Source organism: Sinohyriopsis cumingii, chromosome 6 (genome assembly GCF_028554795.1).
Source record: "Sinohyriopsis cumingii isolate HCF-2022 chromosome 6, ASM2855479v2, whole genome shotgun sequence".
NCBI classification, from domain to species: Eukaryota; Metazoa; Mollusca; class Bivalvia; order Unionida; family Unionidae; genus Sinohyriopsis; species Sinohyriopsis cumingii.
The window spans coordinates 156,910,752-156,930,931 of NC_142966.1; the positions used below are offsets into that span (position 1 = coordinate 156,910,752).

The following is a 20,180-nucleotide window of genomic DNA, read 5'->3' on the forward strand; positions in this document are numbered from 1 at the left end:
TACAACTTAGTCGTCTCATTCATCAGTTTATAATTTCTAACTTGATTGTCTCAAGGGGGTCCCTAACACTGGCAACTTGTTTACATAGCGTGCCACTTTGTTCCCGGATTAATTAAAAAATGAATGAGTGCATGCCACCAGTAAGAAAGTAACACTGTTGAAATCGAAATTGTTGGCTGCCCTTCGCATCCCACAAAACCTCTTGACATGCTACCTTGTAGCACGCATACCATAGGTTACCGACCACTGCACCAGTATATACCTCCAAACAAAATTCCTCTGTTGTGGGGGAGTAAGTGGGTGGGATATAATTTAACAAGTTTTCAAGGTGGCCATCATGAATGTTGGATCTGCATAACTCTCATTTGGGACCAGTGAGACATCATGAGAAAATATCTCGGAACAGTTTGGGACACGTTAACTGAACAAGAATGTGACAGATACGATTTGTAATGAAAACGGTCACAGCTCTTTAACTGCTTATCAGACAGACTCCATTTTGTAAAGTATGTTGGACCAAGTTTCATGAAGATATCTCTAAGGGTTCAGGGGATATTAAGTTAACAAAAATTGGATAGATGATGACGACAACTCAGCATACCCCTCCCACCTTTTTGTGTGGTCCAGAGGTATAAACAACGTTCAAGATGTTTACCTTGTGGCTGTGCTGGATGTCAGATCAGTGCCATTTTCATTCTGGATCAAGCAGACAGCACAAGTTCTTTAGTGAAAACTCATTATTGCTAAAACCGTCCATTCAGGAGTAGTGTTAACAAGATTTAGATGTTCAAATGACACCATTTTCATTTAGGACCAACTAAAATTATGGGAAGAATGTGCAAGTAGTTTCGTGGCAATTCTTCCAGTAGTTTAACAGCAGTAATGCCAGCAAACTTTATTTAATGGACTGATGACAGAAAACAATCACACAGGTTCTTTTTCAAATCAAATTTAAACCAGGTTTAAAGAAAGCATCATACCTTGCAAATTTATGTAATCGATATTGAACAGCGATCGGTACTCTTTTCAAACAACAGTTATAACCACATTTTATTGATATCTAATCGCTGAGATAAGGTGAACGGCCTGAACATAATTGTTACAAATGGATCAGAGGAGCTATGATGGCTCGGTGGTCAATACACCTAATTCACGACTGAGAGAACATGTGCTCAAATCCTACCATCAGATCAGGCTGGGTTGGCTACCATGGCATGGTACTAAATAACCATCATGTGTTGTGTCATAAAACATCATATCAAACCAATGCAAATGGATGTGATACACCATCTCTTAGAATCTTGTATTTCCCTCTATTGATCCATTTCCTATGGAAACCAATCAACATATCTTTCAAATTTTTTTATTTATTAAAAAGTACAATATACAAATACAAAATTAAAATCATCCATTCTTTGTATGCAACAATACAAAATTCACAACCATACAGGGTTTTGAAAAATATTCATGACACAAACAGTATATGGGCCAAAAGTGAATATATGTGACAGATTAACAGGCTTTATAATTCTTGTCCTATTCAAAATACTCCCCTGTTGTTGGGATAATTAAACAAGGATGTTATACAGAGGAAGCAATGGTAGTTCAGTTGGTAGAATGGCATATCAATAATTCAAGAATTGTGGGTTCAATACCCACCAAGACCATCATGTGTTAGTTGCCTTGGTTTGTCTTTGGGAGAGGCACTTACAGGTAGCTCCTATTTCCTCCGAATGATACAGCCAATAATGCACTCAAAGTGCCCTTACCAGATAGCTTCCATTTCCTCCACATGATACAGTCAATAATGCACTCAACCTGCCCTTACCAGATAGCTTCCATTTCCTCTGAATGATACAGCCAATAAACTTCTCCAAGTACCTAAGCTCCCATTTCCTCCCAATGATACAGTCAATAATGCACTCATAGTGCCCTTACCAGATAGCTTCCATTTCCTCCAAACTATACAGCCAATAATTTGCTAAAGGTGCTGTTAAAAACCATCAACAACACTGCAGAATACAGTATCTGACTTTTCAAAACTACTAATCACACAAAACTTTCAGACAAAAATCTTACATACTGATGAAACTGTAGATACCTATGTCTTGTCACTGCTAAAGACTTTTCCAGTAAAACATACCTGGGACCCAGGGAAGACAATTTTAATGTAAGGTACTCACCCACTGATGCAATTTAGAATTTTATCATTTTAATATGATCTCTGAAATCAAAGTACCCAAGAATATATTTTTTTTAAAAATGCCTTCCCTGGGTACCATATTTGTTAAATGAAACAGCCCTTCTGCAGATTTGACAAAATGGAGTGAATGATTGAACAGTCACTATCTACAATAAATATTTGTGTAACATAAGAATTTAAAAATAAAAAAATCTGTCTTAGTTTTACCCATTGATGTTTTAATGAAAATGGGTATGTGCCTGCATGCTGTGCAATATCAACATGGATAAAATGATCTGTGATTATTTCAACTTCATCAATTTGATCCAACAATGGACAAAATGATCTGCGAGTATTTCAACTTCATGAATCTGATCCAATGCATGGATAAAATGATCTGTGATTATTTCAACTTTATGAATCTGATCCAATGCATGGATAAAATGATCTGTGATTATTTCAACTTCATCAATCTGATCCAATGCATGGATAAAATGAACTGTGATTATGTCAACTTCATGAATCTGATCCAATGCATGGATAAAAATGATCTGTGATTATTTCAACTTAATGAATCTGATCCAACACCTGGATAAAATGATCTGTGATTATTTCAACTTCATGAATCTGATCCAACGCTGGATAAAATGATCTGTGATTATTTCAACTTCATGAATCTGATCCAACACATGGATAAAATGATCTGTGATTATTTCAACTTCATGAATCTGATCCAACGATGGATAAAATGATCTGTGATTATTTCAACTTCATGAATCTGATCCAACGATGGATAAAATGTTCTGTGATTATTTCAACTTCATGAATCTGATCCAATGCATGGATAAAATGATCTGTGATTATTTCAACTTCATGAAACTGATCCAACGATGGGGAATGCTAAATAAAGTCATAAAATATCAGGAAATTTCCATGATGTCACATCAACAAGTTATCTGTTCACTTTTGGGTTTTAAATCCTTAGGGTAAAATGATACTAATGAAAATGTCTGCTAATATCCAAACCCAATCATCATCTTTTAGAACTGTTTGGTTGTTGTTGTAGGGTTTAATGCCATAGGCTATACATGGTTGCCAGTATAAATGGTGGAGGAAGAAGCCAGGAAAACACCGGAAAGAACCACTGACCCGCGAGATGCTACTGGCAAGCTTTCTCACATATCCACATTGGCCGAGCCTGAGACTCGAACCCATGCAGACAGAGGTGAGATGGCAGTGATCGTAATGGTGAGTGCTTTAGACCACTCGTGGCCCCCAAGAATTGTTTGGTAATATGTCTGTGTTTCTATCATACATACAGTTTCATCACATTATCTGAGCACATATTTTTGCAAAAATGATTTTGTTTGCAAATTTGCTAAAATATTTGCTCACTAAAATTGTTTGCTTAACTGTTTGTATGTTGATGACTTCCTTACACCAGAAAGTGCCATTGGATGGGGTCAACCAAAGAAGAAGAGTGTGGTTTCTTTTCCGCTGTACACATTTGCTATTTATTTTAACAATTTTCTGCATACAACATATTTACAATAATTTTGAGCATGAAAAATCTGGACATATGTAAATATACTTTTAACTGTACCTAACATGCAGAAGGTCCTCCAACTGGATAGTTGTTTTTTTGGGCAGAATCATTTTAGTTTTATTTCGACTGAAAATCATGTAAACAAAGACCAGCAGAATGACATTTTCTATGGTGTTTCAAGGCTTTTTAAATATTTATAAATATTATACATATAATTTTATACCATTACACATAAATGACTAAAAACTACATGGAGTATTTGAGTAACAGAGTTTTCATAGCCAAGAAAAAGAAATGCTTCAATGGTCAGTCTCAATGAAGATACTGTCCACCTTTAGGAAATGGACATAATGTCAGTCTCAAAGAAGATATTGTCCACCCTTAGGAAATGATGGACCATTACAAATTACCTTACTAAAAGCTTTTCTTCAATGACACAAAACAAAAATACATAGCTCTGTTGAAACACATGAACCATTTACCTAAGGCAAAAAATATCCAGTTATTTCTAGATCTTACAAATATAAAAATAAAGCAATTAGGCAAATAAATGGTCGGATCAACATAAGTAGCAAATATGCAGATTATGAAAATTCAGTTATGCCCAACACAATCCACTGGTACGTATAAGATGTAACCGAATTTGTGTTATGCTTACATTATGTAAAGTATATCTCTTTTGAAATGTACTAACGACTTTTTAAAAACCCTTTATATAAACTGAAAAAGTGTATCTTCCTTTACTTTTGAAATGTTAGAGCATTTAACTTTTGTTTGCAAACTGATATTTCTACATAGCTAAGATTCCAAGCAGAGTAATTTAAAAAATACAGAGGTTGGTGATATTTCTCCATAGCTAAGGGTCCAAGCAGAGTAATTTAAAAAAATGTAGAGATTGGTGGTATTTCTCCATAGATAAGGGTCCAAGCAGAGTCATTTAAAATATGTAGCAGTTGGTGATATTTCTCCATAGCAAAGGGTCCAAGCAGAGTCATTTAAAATATGTAGCAGTTGTTGATATTTCAAAATAGTAAAAATCCAAGTAACTGAGAGTAATTTAAAAAATATGTAGTAGTTGGTGATATTTCAAAATAGTAAAAATCCAAGTAACAGAGTAATTTAAAAAATATGTAGTAGTTGGTATGCATTTCTTGCACTACTCTTAGCTGAAGATCTTTCCTTAAGTAAGGGTCATTACAAGAAAAAGTACAGAAAAGAGTACACTGACACCAATTGCTCATAAAATAAAAGTTGAATGAGTATTTAAAACTTCATCAAATTTGCACAAGTTAATGTTAATAGACTCCTTATCAAATACAAATTTTTTTTTATGTTAGTAATTGAAATTATTCAGTATGACACAACTACAGAAGTCACACTGGTTTTCTGCAACAGAAAGCCTACATGACTAATTTACAGTAGGTCATAAATCGTTCCCTCTCCCAGAATTCATAGTACTACGATACATCTAGGTAAAAAAATGATACACTGATGATGCAATAATGTAATGAAAACATCATTTTGAGCTGCACTTTTATCACTGATTTTACAAAAGTGGATTACCCTAAAATAAAATTGTATTTCAAGGAGTTAGAGAGTGAACTTACAAAATATTTTCAAACCTTTTACCTATAACTCACTTAAATTTGAAAAATAAGAACATGATTAGATTATTAGTAAATGGTTTATATTTTATTAGAAGTTGCACTGCTGGACCCCCGAGATATTTGCCACAACCTCTCAAGTTTTTTTTCCATTGTATTATTGTCCACCATTGTTCAGGTAAACCTTTCTATAAGAATTTTTTTTTAAAAAATCTTTCTTCTCAAATGTATCTGAAACTGACAAAGCTGCCAACTTTTCTCATGCAGAGCATTGGCGTCAAAAGTACCATGGGAGGAGGCTTTCAGGTTATTCATGACAGGGATCAAGAAAACAGATGACAAAATGAGCCATCAAATTAAGACATATTCTCTTTTTCTGAATCAAGTTACTAAAATCCAAATTATTTTCTTTTATCCATTCACCATCTTTCTTTCGCTACTTCTGACAAAACTCAACGGAAGATGTCAATACATTTTTCCATAAAGAAAGTCATATCTGGCAAAAATGAACAAGAGTTTTGGTGTGATATTTTCTGGACTGTTATCTCCTATATTTAATAACAATGCCAAACCTTCAAATTTACACAAACTCATGGGTGGGGGCAAAAAAGAGAAGCAAAGCTGTTAACAATTCAAATCATATTCTAAGATTTTTTTATAAAAAAACTGACATGCAATAAAAGACACTCCCATTCAACTTAAATACCCATGTGTGTCATCAGAACTGTGATCCCTCCCATGCATAGCTTGAAGGCTGCCTCTAAATGTTATCACAGTATTCATGAGAGACACATTTCGGCTTGTTTTGACCAAATATGATGATCACTTCAATTTTGCTGATGCAGTGCCAGATTCAGGAAAGTAACCCATGTTAAACACTGCATCGGGCACTACCTTACAAATGCCAAGGTCCTGATTTTTTTCTTCTTATCAGTAATAAAAATTTGGATTATAATTTGTTGATATAAATACACTTTTACTAATATTAAAGAACATTTTATGAGTTCCTTTATAAACAGCCTCTCTTTCAACTGTGATACTTTGCAACTAGGTTAAATTTTGTAACAACGATTGTGTATCAAGGTTTAAAGACCATATTACATCATGAAAAGTATCCTAGATCTAGGCATTACAGCGGCTCTAAAGGTCAAATATGGAGGTTTCTGTTAATGCCTTTTTTTCAAAATCCTTCAAACAAGAAAACCAAAAATTCATTCTTTGTATAAAATTATACTGATTTTTTTACGAAACTACTGCATTTCAAAGTGCACAGAAGTAACAGTATCTGGAGAACAAATAACTCACTTTAGTCGAGATTTAAGTGTAAGGAACTCTTGAAAGGGTACAGAATGAACAGCAATTTCATAAAAACTTAAGAAATTGAAACAACTAATGATAACCATAAAGTAAATACAGTTAAAGGTTACAGAAATACTATGCAACAGTAGACAATATGTTAGATAACAAGAGTACTGTAAAATATGAAGTGAGATTCTAAAATTTAAATGAGGCCTAATGATATGCTGGAAACACTTGCTGATAACCATGCAAAACATTTGTTCTTTCACGTAAATTTAGAAATTGGATCTGTATGAAATTTATATTATACACACACTCTAATGAGATGAAAGTCTGCTATTTTCATAATTATTTTTTGTGCAATGAAATATGCACATTATATTTCTGTCGAAGTTTACACTTGATATGTTAAGATATCTTTACATAATTTAACTGTAATCTTTATTTTAAACAAGGATCACACAAAATATTTATAAAACCTGACAATAAAAATAAACATTATTTTGCTTGATTTCTACATGATAATTATGGAATGCACAAGTCCACTGTGAATAAAATAAAAAATAATAAAAACCCTTTAGTTAATTGGTCTTAAATTGAATAAGGACAATAGGTTACAGAGTCAGACATGCATTTCACACTATTCAATCAACACTATCAGACTGGTATACAAAATTTATATTCTCTACAAAAAAGAACAAATTTTACATACACAAATATTGTCACATAGACCACATGTACATTTATGATGATGGTTACATCAAATTATTTAGTAAACAGAGGCTCACAAGATATTATTTAAGACAAGTCAGTAGCTTTAAGAGTATTATGGAAATATATAAAATAGGTCACAACAATAATAATTTTGGTGTGCAATACATCTAACTCCCAGATGCACCTGCAATACATATCTGGTGGCGTTAGAGTGGGTTTTTTACAATTATTTTAGCTCATCAACACATAAAGCTTGTATCATGTGGGATCAAGTAAAGTGTCTTCCCTAGGGACACATCACACAGCTGTCATGGGCTGATTCAATGGAAGGATCAGAACCACATCCTTCTGGTCATAAGTTCTTGTGGGCTTAATGCCATTTTTAGTACATGATGGACTATACATGGCAGACAGTATAACTGGTGGAGCAAGAAGACAGGAAGAACCACCAACCCATAGAAAGCTAGTGACATGCTTTCTCACATGCCCAAATGGGCTGAGCCAAAGACTCGAACTCATATGGACCGAAATGAGATGGTAGTGATCGGTAAAGAGTGCTACAGACCACTCTGATAACAAGTCTGGCACACTAATAATTACTCTTATTTGGTGAAATTAGTAGATGCAATCGGTGAAACAAGGTTAAGTTAGAGCATCCTATATTTAAATAGTGTTCAAAATAATTACAGAAAGGAGTTCATGGTGACTTTGTTGTGTAAAATGCTTTTGTTCTAAGATGCAATAAAGGGCCCCGAATGGCTGAGTGGTCTAAAGCGCTCACCGTTCTGGATCACTGCCATCTCACCTCTGTCTGCGTGGGTTTGAGTCCAAGGCTTGACTAGCGTGGGTACGTGGGAAAGCCAGCCAGTAGCTTCTTGTGGGTCGGTGGTCTTCCCTGGGTTTTCCAGGGTTCTTCCTCCACCAGTAATACTGGCCGCCATGTATAGCCTATCTTGTGCTGAAAAATGGCGTTAAACCCTACAACAACAACAACAACTAAAATGCAATAGCTGAGATGCTGCAATGATTTCCCCCTTGTCACCAAAATACTGGTGGAGTAGACAAAAGTGGGGAGGAAACAGTCCCAGTTCTATATTTAGCTAACATTCACTTCTCTTTCATCCTGCTCCACTTGGTTATGACTCTACTAAAATCAAAATTTTCAAAAAATGTTCCCTTTAGTTGTATAAGCTTTAATCTATCATTTCTGAGCTAAATCTTTCCTTATCTGTGTTGTGTGCTGAGAACACCCTTTGATATTCTACTGTCTTAAGGGGTATACATACAGCTTTCTTAGTCAGCTTGAAAAAGTTGGAAAACTGTTCTTTCTGGTTGTCATGTACAATCTCATAAGTATCGTCTTTTAAATATCTCTGCTCAAAAACAAAATTTTTCATCAACATGAGCTTTGCCAACATTTCACTTTTTTGAATCGGTGCTCTGCTGACTACTATTGCTCATCAGTTCCATAATTATGTTCTTTAGCTTTGTGACTATCAATGACTATCAAGGTCATTATATGCTTGTTAGGAGCAGAGGTGGTTTGATAGTATATATCCTTTTTTAAGATTTTTATTAATTTCATTTATCTTAACAGTTAAATAAAAAATTGTATATTGTGCAAAGTACATTTTTATAAGTGCCACTTTAAATTAATCTATGGGAGTTTTGCAAATCACTGTTTTCCAAGCACTCGAATTCATACAAATGTTGCATGATTTGTACATTTGTGCACCCTGGCAGCATCTCCACACTTGTGGTGTACATTTGATAGGAATAGGTGAAAAGGTACTGAAATTTGAGCTTGACATAAATAATACATTTTTACTCAATCCTAATAAGGAGATAACATTACCCCAGTTTTGGTTCTTGACACATGTTCACTTGCAAGATGCATCCATACCGCTTTGATGTCAAAATATGCAGTCTTAGTATAGCAGCATAGGAGTTGCAGTCAGGACAGAATGAATGTATATAATTTTAGCATGGGCATATGTCTGCAACTTGCAATAGTTTGACATCTTTTAAAAACTGACTAACAATAGAATCTGGTCAAAACATTTACTATTTCATGGCCATTTATGCAGTGGTTCCTCATACTAAAAAAGCCTCAGTATAACTCAATCCCAATATATATGGGTGTAATAAAGAATTTCATTATACTGATGGATTTTCATTTTCCATGAAATGTACCCAAATATAAGGCAACCTTGCTATTAACACCGTACACCTTCACAGATGAACAGTGTTAGCACAAGGGAACACTGTACTTAAACATGGTATATATATATATATAGAGAGAGAGAGAGAGAGAGAGAGAGAGAGAGAGAGAGAGAGAAAGAGAGAGAGAGATGGGGGCGGGGCACTTTTCTTCCCCAAAGAATGCTTATCAAATCTAACTGCAGTGTGCCAAGCTTATTTCTAGAACAACCTGATTAAAATAACTATAAAGACATACAGCCTTATATAATTCATGGGGGATTAGATAAAAAGGCAATAAATTCATGGGAATACATGATTAAAATTGGCAATTCTGCATGATTATGTAATATTTCCCAGCTGGATGGAAGGCCAATTTAAATTTGGGTTAGGAATTCATGTCTGTGTTATGCAGCCTCATGGACAAGAAAAAAATCCATGAAAGTTACAATGATATTGCAAAATGATAATATGGAGTCTTCATAAAAGTTAATGGATTACAATATTTTATAATGGTCAATGATTTCAGAGGTGATGGAAGGATTTCATATTCTAGAGACGGACTTGTCGAAATGGTTTTCTAGCTCTAGTTCCTCCGTATCAACTGCATCTCTGTATTCTGTCAATTCTTTTGATATCTTAATTCTGGTGTAGTTTGCTGACAGGCAAATCATGAAGTGAGTCTGCAAAAAGAAATATGAATTGAAAATTCAAGTTATCTCTTTAGAATATCAATTATCTCCCCTGCAAATGGAGTCTGTGGTTTTTTTGGATAAGCAAACCAGGACAAAATACTACTGTTTCCTCTGCTCTGCAAAATAAAACTCAAATTCACATTTTACATGCCAATTACTGCATGAAATTTTACTTTTATCTAATACACTAAAGTTTTGTCAGATATAACCATATTTTTCCCCTGGAAATGAAGGGATAAGGTCAATGTGCTTGAGGAGACCAATAAATACTTTATTTGTTGTTGTTGTTGTGGGGTTTAATGCCATTTTTCAGCACACGATAGGCTATGTATGGCGGCCAGTATTAATGGTGGAGGAAGAACCCAGGCTAACCCCAGAAAGAACCACCGACCCTCGAGAAGCTACTGGCAAGCTTTTTCACATATCCACATTGGCCGAATCCGAGACTCAAAAATACTTTATATACTCACTTATAAGATGAGTCCAACTGCAAACTGCACGGACCCAGATCTTCTGTCACATAACATGCCAGTAATCTGGTTCTGTGCATTTTGTCAAGCTTAATCAAACAAACAATACAGACCCTGAAATGTAGACACATTATAAAATGGAATATTGGGATTTTTGTTGTTTGCAGTTTGACTCGACTTATAAGCAAGTACATACGGTACCATTTTCCTCATCCCATGTTGCAACTTGTGTATATGGAGAAACTACTATGTGAAATTGCTACTACTCTGTGGCCACACTGCTTAATACCCAAGGCTACAAGAAGACATCTCCTGACTTGCCACTTGATTAAAATAACAGCATGCATTACATGGCATTGGAAGAATGCTATATATATATATATACCTTCATTATCATGAATAAAATAAAACTGAAAAGTTCAACAAACAAACTCCACAAAAAGAAAACATATAATAACAGTTTTAATAAGGTATTTATCAAGTTATTTGTAGAAAATGGTATAAGGATGTGCACTGCTAGTGAAGAGCCAGAGAGAGAGGTGCCCACTCTATTTCAATCTAGTTATTTGTAGACAAAGGTAGAGGGATGGGCACTACTAGTGGAGAGACAGAAAGAGAAGTGCCCTCTCTATTGCAGCTTAGATAGAACAGTGGTGGACTTGAATGATTTGCGTACAAAGAATAACAAGATTATCCTAAATGGTAACATGGACTGTACATTATATGTACGGCCCATGTTTAATAGTCCTCCGCGTGGTTAATAATAGGGCATTGTTGACTCTAGTTACTATGCAAAGCTCTTTTTTTAAAAACCACTGACCCCAAAATCAATGGACTTCTTCCTCACCTTAAGTGCAACCCCTCCACACACTTTGGTAAAGGTCCATGATCTAAAGCTAAAGTTATTATGAAACATCAGGCCTAAGTGGGTCTGATGTTGCTCACATGGGTGGCTGACATGTCACCTTGTGAATTTAAATTGACCTTTGTACTGAAATTGATGAGAGGAACAAAACTGGTGCATAGCTGCTACACTGTTTATTCATGTTGGTGTTGTTTATCTTCTCTCTTGCATCATATATAAAGGATCACTTTTTTTTTGGCATCAAATGGTAAAGTCATTTATATACAATCAGTATTCTGTACCCTGGATCTCTCCCTGCCCCTGGAGACTAGGCCCTGATTCATAATTAGAAACTGTTCCTAGCCCCACCCTCATCCAAGCAATATTCTAGCTCAAGATCGTCCATATCAACTGCATCTCGGTATTCTGTCAATTCCCTCGCTATCTTGATTCTTGTATAGTTTGCTGACAGGCAAACCAAAAAGTGAGTCTGCAAAAAGAAATGTGAATTCAGCTTGGAAGGTTCTGCTTCAGAATATCAATTATTTTCTACAACGTTAAAATTATTTCCCCTGCAAATGAAGCCTGCAGTTTTTCTTATACAAGCCAATCAGGGCAAGATACTTGCATGTTTCCCTGCTCTCCATAATAAAAAATGGGCTGTTTTTACTTTTCTTTTCTGGGACTCTAGTCCCCAGTTCAAGCTAATTATCCTCTCCTCCAGTTAGTATTGGAGTGCCAAAACATGATCCCAGTCTGACTCCTAAGTCACAACCAACATACAAAATATCATTCTTTTTGGATATGGACCTAGAGTACAGGATGCCAGTGTGTGGTGGGGCATCTCTGCATTAGTAGCAGGTAGGTATTACGTAATAAAAATATGTTTTACCCCCCACCCACAATTCTTTAAAACTGCTATTATTGCATAGATTAATTTACCAGTTAGGAGAAGTGCTGATAGCTTCAACAAATCTAGTATAGAAAAATACTGTCATTACCCCTAAGGTAGGGGCTTTCACTATGGTAAGCTGTTAGAAGGTTGGGCCACATGCGGTGCCATCAATATAGGACCAAACAAAATAATGCCTTGACTCTCATGTGCCAAAGACTGAAGGTAAAAGTAGGTAGTGTGAGACTGCCCGTTAACATCATCCAAAAGGGAGTAGTTCCAACAGGCCCAAGATGTAGCAATAGCCTTAACTTCATGGGCTTTAATTAATATAAAAGAAAGGAACCCCTCGGTGTGGGACTGATAAGCTCTCTTGATAGTAATGGCAATCCACCTGGAAACAGTGGTCACTGAAATATCAGAGGTAGGACGAGATGCTTCAACCCTTCCTTCTCTCTTTAGCCAAATATTTCCTTAAGGTCCTAACTGGGCAAAGGAGCTTATCTTGATCATCCCCAGCAGAGACAAGAATGAGAAATAGGTATCTCAACAGGATGTGGAGCTACTGAAAGTACCTTATTCTTATCCAGAAACATAGGTTCGCAAAGGAGAGAAACCAAATCATAATTACCACTGAAACTTAAACAACTGACAAAGCACAAAGTTTGCATCTTCTCTGTACTAACAATAAGGATAGCAGGAAAACAGTTCTATGGTTAAAGTTCTTGATGGAAGCATCACTCAAATGTTCATAAGGGTGTTTAGAACAGATTAGGCATTAGTGAGCAAGATACCTGTCTCTGAAGCTCAAAATACCTGATGAGATCAAAAGTATGAGACTCTGGCAGAACCCCTAGAGAACTTGTGATTGTTAGAAAGAGCTACCCTTTTGCTTTTAACAGTGGTCACTGAACATTCTCTTTCCTTGTTTTGAAGAAAATAAAATCTGCAACTGTACTCAAAGGGAGACAGCTAGGATCAATGCATTTTCTACTGCACCAATCACAGAAGATTCTCCACTTTGCATCATAAACCCCAGAAGCAGATTGCCTCCTAGCTTTGGCAATGCAGCTGGCAACTTTCCTTGAAAATGGGTCCAGATGGATTGGTTGCATGAGATTTGCCAAGCATGAAGGTGAAGAATCTGTGGACTGCTGTGGAGGAAAGGCAACCTGTGCTGTAATAGAAGGTCCATCCATTGGTAATCTCCTGGGATTATATTCCAATAGGTTGTGCAGGTCATTGCACTGTAATAATAAGACCATCTGGCTGCATGAATATGGCATTCTTGACTGAGGTAGTAATCTCCATCCTAAAGCATTCTTCCTGGAGATATATGTTTAAGGTGGAAAGCTGAAACCTTCTCGTCTTTTTTTTCAACATGAGAAAAACTGAACAGTAATCCGAGTCTGACAAATTTCCACCCTCTCAACTGCATTTTTCTGCAAAAAGGCATGTACCTCTTCCTCTACTTGTGTTTATATTTTCTCAACAAAAAATTTAAATGAATAATCTCAACTGCTGATACATCTCACTGCGATAATTCAAGCAATTTGAACAAGAGACATAAGTGGCCTGAAATCACTCATCTGATGGACAGCTGCAAATAGCCAAATGTAAAAGCAGCTGATCAAAAGATCTGGGTCAGTAGGATGCTTCAATAAACTTCTTCAAACCTTAAGTGTAAACCCTGCACAAACACTGGTCAACATTCATGATGAAGAACTATATTAAAACATTTTCATTCAATCAGTCAGTGACCTTGACTTTTTACATTCTTACCCTAAAATCAACTGGCTTCTTTGTTACTTCCACAAAATTTAGTCCAGGTCTGTGATGCAGAACTCAAATTATGTGCAATCCATTTTTCAACTCTGTCATTGGCCTTGACCTTTCAAACACAAATTGATAGGGATCTTCCTTATGTTAATTGCAAGTCATCCAAAAAAAACCCCTAATAACTGAAGACTGTGGAGAACTCAACTAATTGTGCAGAAGGTATATTTCTTTCAGTAGTAGTGACCATGACTTATGACCATTTATTCAAATATTGGTAGGCTTCTTCATTATCCCATGTGCAGTTATTCACACAGTTTTATAAATGTAGACTGTAGAACGCAAGTTGCTGTGCACATTTTTCTTCTTTCAGTCAACGACCTTGACCTGTGTCCTTTTCACCCTGAATAGAGAGCTCTTCCTATACCCAAGTACAAGCTATCCAACAACGTTGGTGGATTAATGTGCTGATGAACCAAAGTTATTGTGCAGAACAGAAAAAAGTAATGGACAGACAGGATGTTTCCATAATGTACTCCGTAAAAATGGCTGACATAAAAAAGTGAACAACAATTAGGTAAAAAAAAATTCTAATGCAGTTCAACTTTGGTGCTACTCCAAGCTGCACAAAACAGAAAGTTATATGGATAGTTTCTCTGGACTAATGACACCTACTTATGATTCAGTAAATTTCACCACCCACTGGCCCAAATGGAAGTATATTTACAAGTAACTGTAGTTGTCATTCTTACAGTGATTAGCCCTTGGCATTAATGCATTTCTTTTACATGACCTTCCAAATGTTTCGTACCTGCCCTGCATAACTGAACATCATGCAGGTGAAACATGGTTTAAATGGATGAACATTTATGACACTCGTTGAAATTGCACAGAAATACACAATGCCTTTTTAACCTGTTTGAGGCAAAGCTCTAAAATTTTACATGCTTGGAATTGATAACATAGAAAGTAGCAAATATATACGAACAAGATGCCCTCGTAAGTATAATTGTTTTGTTAATTATGCTGAAAGTAACTCATGAAAAATTCTAAGAAGTTCAAAAACATTGGCGCAAGTAGTCCTGACTGAGATCACACACCTGGCTGTCATCTGCTTAAAAGCCAAATGCAAGTCAAGTTGGCCAAGAAATTGGGGTCAGTAGGTTGACATTTCATCCAATGCTGTTAACTGCATATTTTACAAAACAAATGTTTCCAGGCTTAATTATATTCTGTATTTTCATCCATGTTGGATGGTTTATTGCTCATGTTTGATGGCATATTCCTCATTGTTTGATGGCTTATTCCTCAATGTTTGATGGCTTATTCCTCATGTTTGATGTCTTGTTCCTCAATATTTTATGGCTTATTCCTCAATGTTTGATGGCATATTGCTCATGTTTGATGGCTTATTCCTCAATGTCTGATGGCTTATTCCTCCATGTTTGATAGCTTATTCCTCAATGTTTGACGGTTTATTCCTCCATGTCTGATGGCTTATTCCTCAATGTTTGATGACATATTCCTCGATGTTTGACAGCTTATTCCTCCATGTTTGATGGCATATTGCTTAATGTTTGATGGTTTATTCCTCCATGTTTGATAGCTTATTTCTCAATGTTTAATGGCTTATTCCTCCATGTTTGATGGCTTATTCTTGGCTTATTCCTCAATGTTTGACAGCATATTCCTCAATGTTTGACAGCATATTCCTCAATGTTTGACAGCTTATTCCTCCATGTTTGATGGCTTATTGCTTAATGTTTGATGGTTTATTCCTCCACGTTTGATAGCTTATTTCTCAATGTTTAATGGCTTTTTCCTCCATGTTTGATGGCTTATTTTTGGCTTATTCCTCAATGTTTGATAGCTTATTCCTAATGTTTGATGGCATACTGCTCATGTTTGATGGCTTATTCTTCAACATTTGATGGCTTGTTCTTCAACATTTGATGGCTTATTCTTCAACATTTGATGGCTTATTCTTCTTTGTTTGAGGGCTTATTCCTCAATGTTTGATGGCATATTGTTCAATGTTTGATGGTTCATTCCTCCATGTTTGATGGCTTATTCCTCATATTTGATGGCTTATTCCTCCATGTTTGATGGGTTATTCCTCCATGTTTGATGGCTTATTCCTCATGTTTGATGGTTTATTCCTCCATGTTTGATGGCTTATTCCTCATGTTTGATGGCATATTCCTCAATGTTTGATGGCATATTCCTCAATGTTTGATGGCATATTCCTCAATGTTTGATGGCATATTGCTCATGTTTGATGACTTATTGCTCAGTGTTTGATGGCTCATTCCTCCATGTTTGATGGCTTATTCCTCAATGTTTGATGGTTTATTCTGCCATGTTTGATGGCTTATTCCTCATGTTTGATAGGTTATTCCTCCATGTTTGATGGCTTATTCCTCAATGTTTGATGGCATATTCCTCAATGTTTGATGGCATATTGCTCATGTTTGATGACTTTTTGCTCAGTGTTTGATGGCTCATTCCTCCATGTTTGATGGCTTATTCCTCAATGTTTGATGGTTTATTGCTCCATGTTTGATGGCTTATTCCTCATGTTTGATGGCTTATTCCTCAATGTTTGATGGCATGTTCCTCAATGTTTGATGGCATATTGCTCATGTTTGATGGCTTTTCCTCAGTGTTTGATGGCTTATTCCTCAATGTTTGATGGCTTATTCCTCCATGCTTGAAGGCTGATTGCTCAATGTTTGATGGCTTATTCCTCAATGTTTGACGGTTTATTCCTCCATGTTTGACAGTTTATTCCTCATGTTTGATGGCATATCAGCATTATTTGTCCAATACTCAAAGGTCGTAATGTCCAGATGACTTCTGTACAGGTTGAGGGATCAACAGCCTAGTCAGTACCTATATCCATGGGACTCATTGATAATGTGTGACTGATTATAAGAGAGGATTACTTTTTTAAAAAACGGTTAGTTTAACTCTGCTTCAATTAAAATGAAATTTGCCAAAGTGTTACCCATAAAACTATCAACATAATGGTATAAATTTCATAGAGATAAAACCTCATGCAGAATAGTCAAGTGATTTACTTTTTAACACAAAAGCTCTAATCAAAATTAATATAAATTTCCATGAAATTTATTGCTAATCGAACCAAATAAAATAAAGCCACGAACACAGTCAACTAAAAAACCTTGGAAATTGGTCTCAAATTCACCTTCAACCAGGTCTCATGACATGGTACTGGTCCTGTACATGGCCTCTTGTCAAAGTGGGTTCTATCATTAATGATCTATCAATCCTCTCTATTTGGCTTCTTCTTCCTCTTCTTCTTCACTAATTCTCATCATGCCTGCTTTCTTCTTTAATTCAATGTCATGGACTATTTCAGCCAATGAAAATTACAGACATTCTCCAGCAGAGTATGTCAGGCAATTTCTCATCCCACAAACAGATTCTCAGTTTTCCATCATTTTTATCTCCTTTTGCTATAAAGAATCTTAGATTTCTTCCTTAATTTTGTTTTTCAATGTTTTATCTGTATAGGGGTGTATATATAAACTTATTATGTATAAACATTTCATGGCACATCAGCACAATTATGGCTCCAAAGAACTGATTAAACATAAAATTCTATAAAAAAATAATAATAATTGCACAAGAAAACCTTGAGAAAGATAAATCCAAAAAATAAATGTAAATATAAAGTATTACAAGATAAAAATAATTTGTTACATATTCCTTCAAACAACCCAAGATTTTAAACTAAATTTTGATTGAATTGCATACATAATTAGTATATGGTGGAAAATAAACCAATGGTGTTTGCCGTATTAACTCATTGTGCAGGATAAGAGTTGTTTAAATGGCAGCCATATTTGATCAGTATCCTTTGTATATATCTGAAGGGCATTCAGTCTAAGCTTTTTTTCATGGGGCAACAATTCCAAATCTGACTTATTAGCCCAGCATGGATAATGAAGGAAATATGGCCTGAACTTTCAAATTGAGGGGGGTGGGTCTCTAAAAATGTTACCATTTGCTTAATAATATTTATTCCTGGAAAGGAAATAGTTGTCTCTAGTGTTGTGTCAAATTTAGTCAAATTCTACTAAGCAGTTATTTTTTTGTTAACATCACCCATATTGGATGGTGAATTGGATGCTTTCTGTCAATTCTGATCAAATTCTTTTCAAGTTGTTTTTTAGAAGTGGTTTAAAGATTTTTGCTTTATAATTAAAATAGTAAAAAGTCATATGGGTAAAGTATTACATTTACTCATCTTAAATTAAACATAAGGTGTTGTTTGTGTGTTTGTAAATGTGTGATTTGGATTTTTAACAGCTTTTTGGTCATATCGCTATGATGTCTGCAGTGCAGCAGTTTATAGTGATGTCTAGCACTGGGGCATCATGCATCAGACATGTAGCATGATATCCCATTCAGTCACATTATCCTTATGGGGCCCCGAGTGGCCGCGTGGTCTAAAGTGCTCTCCATCACGGATCACTGCCATATCACCTCTGTCTGTGTGGGTTCGAGTCTCTGGCTCAGCCAATGTGGATATGTGAGAAAGCTTGCGGGTAGCTTATCGTGGGTCTGTGGTTCTTTCTGGGGTTTTCCCAGGTTCTTCCTCCACCATTAATACTGGCTGCCATGTATAGCCATTCTTGTACTGAAAAATGGCGTTAAACCCTATAACAATAACAACAACAACAACATTATCCTAACACCAAGCCAACTACTCCTAACACTAACCTCTTAATGCTGAGCACCTAGTGAGGCAGCTGATATTACAATTTTTATAAGTTTCTGGTATGAATTGGCCAGGGTTTGAACCCACTACCTCCTGCATCTGAGGCTGACTTTCTAACCACCAGGCCACCAAAGTGGTCTGAATTGTGAACTGTGTGGATGTCTCTCATAATCTAATTCATCTGAGATCATGATGATGTAAGTTTATATATTAAGTCCTATTAAGATGTGGCCTGTACAGATGATGTAAGCACACATACAGGTCTGATCAAGAGCCTTTCAGAAATCACAAGCTCAGCAAGATGTAACATCATCTAATTCGTATCTGTGGATGTTGCACATGACTGAACTCGTACAAAGTTAAATAAAAATCTGAACAGAAATATGGGTTCTATTTTGTTCACCAGCTCAACCAATCATACACTAGATAAACTCATTAATATGCATGCACGTCACTCATGATCAATCTCAACTGGATGACAACTTACAAACCATGTCTGAATGAAATCTGATCAGAAATAAAGCCACTAGTGTTCAGAAACAAATGCTGATGGGCAGACAACAGATGATACACAACAGACATACGACCACTCTATAAAATCATGTGGCCTCTGACAAAATTAGCTAAAACCAATTTTTCTTCTATCTGTCTCAGTGAACTTGTAATTCACCTTTTTGAACACAAAATCAATTAGTCACTTTCTTACCCAAAATGTAAGCAATCCACAAACTTCCATTTTTTTTTACCTGGACCTTTTGAGCGAACATCATTAGGCTTCTTCCTTACCCTATGTGCAAGCCATCTATAATGTTTGGTCTAGTTCTGTGAAATATAACAATAAATGTTACTGTGCTGAAATCATGATTTGCCTTTCAGTCAGTGACCTTGACCTCTCAGCTTTTAACCTCAAAATAAATAGCCTAATCACCCTAGGTACATACCATTCACAAAGTCTGCTGAAGATAGCTGGTGTAAAACTTGAGTTATTTTGCAGACACCATCTTTTGGAGTAAAAGGTGTTCTTAGATGATACTTACCTGATATAAATCCCTCTATCCATGAGGAGACCACTCTTACTAACTTTCACCTTTGGAACCAGACAACTTGTGCCTTTTTTTTCAAAATGCAAGCCTTGCAGGTTTGGATTTGTGAGGTATGACTACTAAGGTATTATGATCGAATGGCATATTTAAAGAAAAAATGAAAACAGTA

The 20,180-nt window shown here is 35.8% G+C and overlaps 1 protein-coding gene across 3 annotated transcripts in view; it reads right to left on the reverse strand.

The window, feature by feature from the left end:
* Positions 1-1,347: 1,347 nt before the first annotated feature.
* LOC149798348 (neuronal membrane glycoprotein M6-a-like) overlaps positions 1,348-20,180 on the reverse strand; it is a 37,630-nt gene continuing 18,797 nt past the window's right edge. Inside the window, exons 7-8 of one of the 3 annotated variants that reach the window (XR_016421998.1) lie at positions 4,108-10,227; positions 1,348-4,060 (exon numbers count right to left, since the gene is read on the reverse strand). Coding sequence is in view for 2 of the 3 variants with exons in the window: in XM_089963494.1 (XP_089819620.1) it covers positions 11,900-12,043 (144 nt within the window). In the remaining variant the exon portion in view is untranslated. Of the gene's footprint in view, positions 10,228-11,855; positions 12,044-20,180 lie in introns of all 3 variants that reach the window. The other 2 variants (XM_089963494.1, XM_089963495.1) reach the window with 2 other exon arrangements.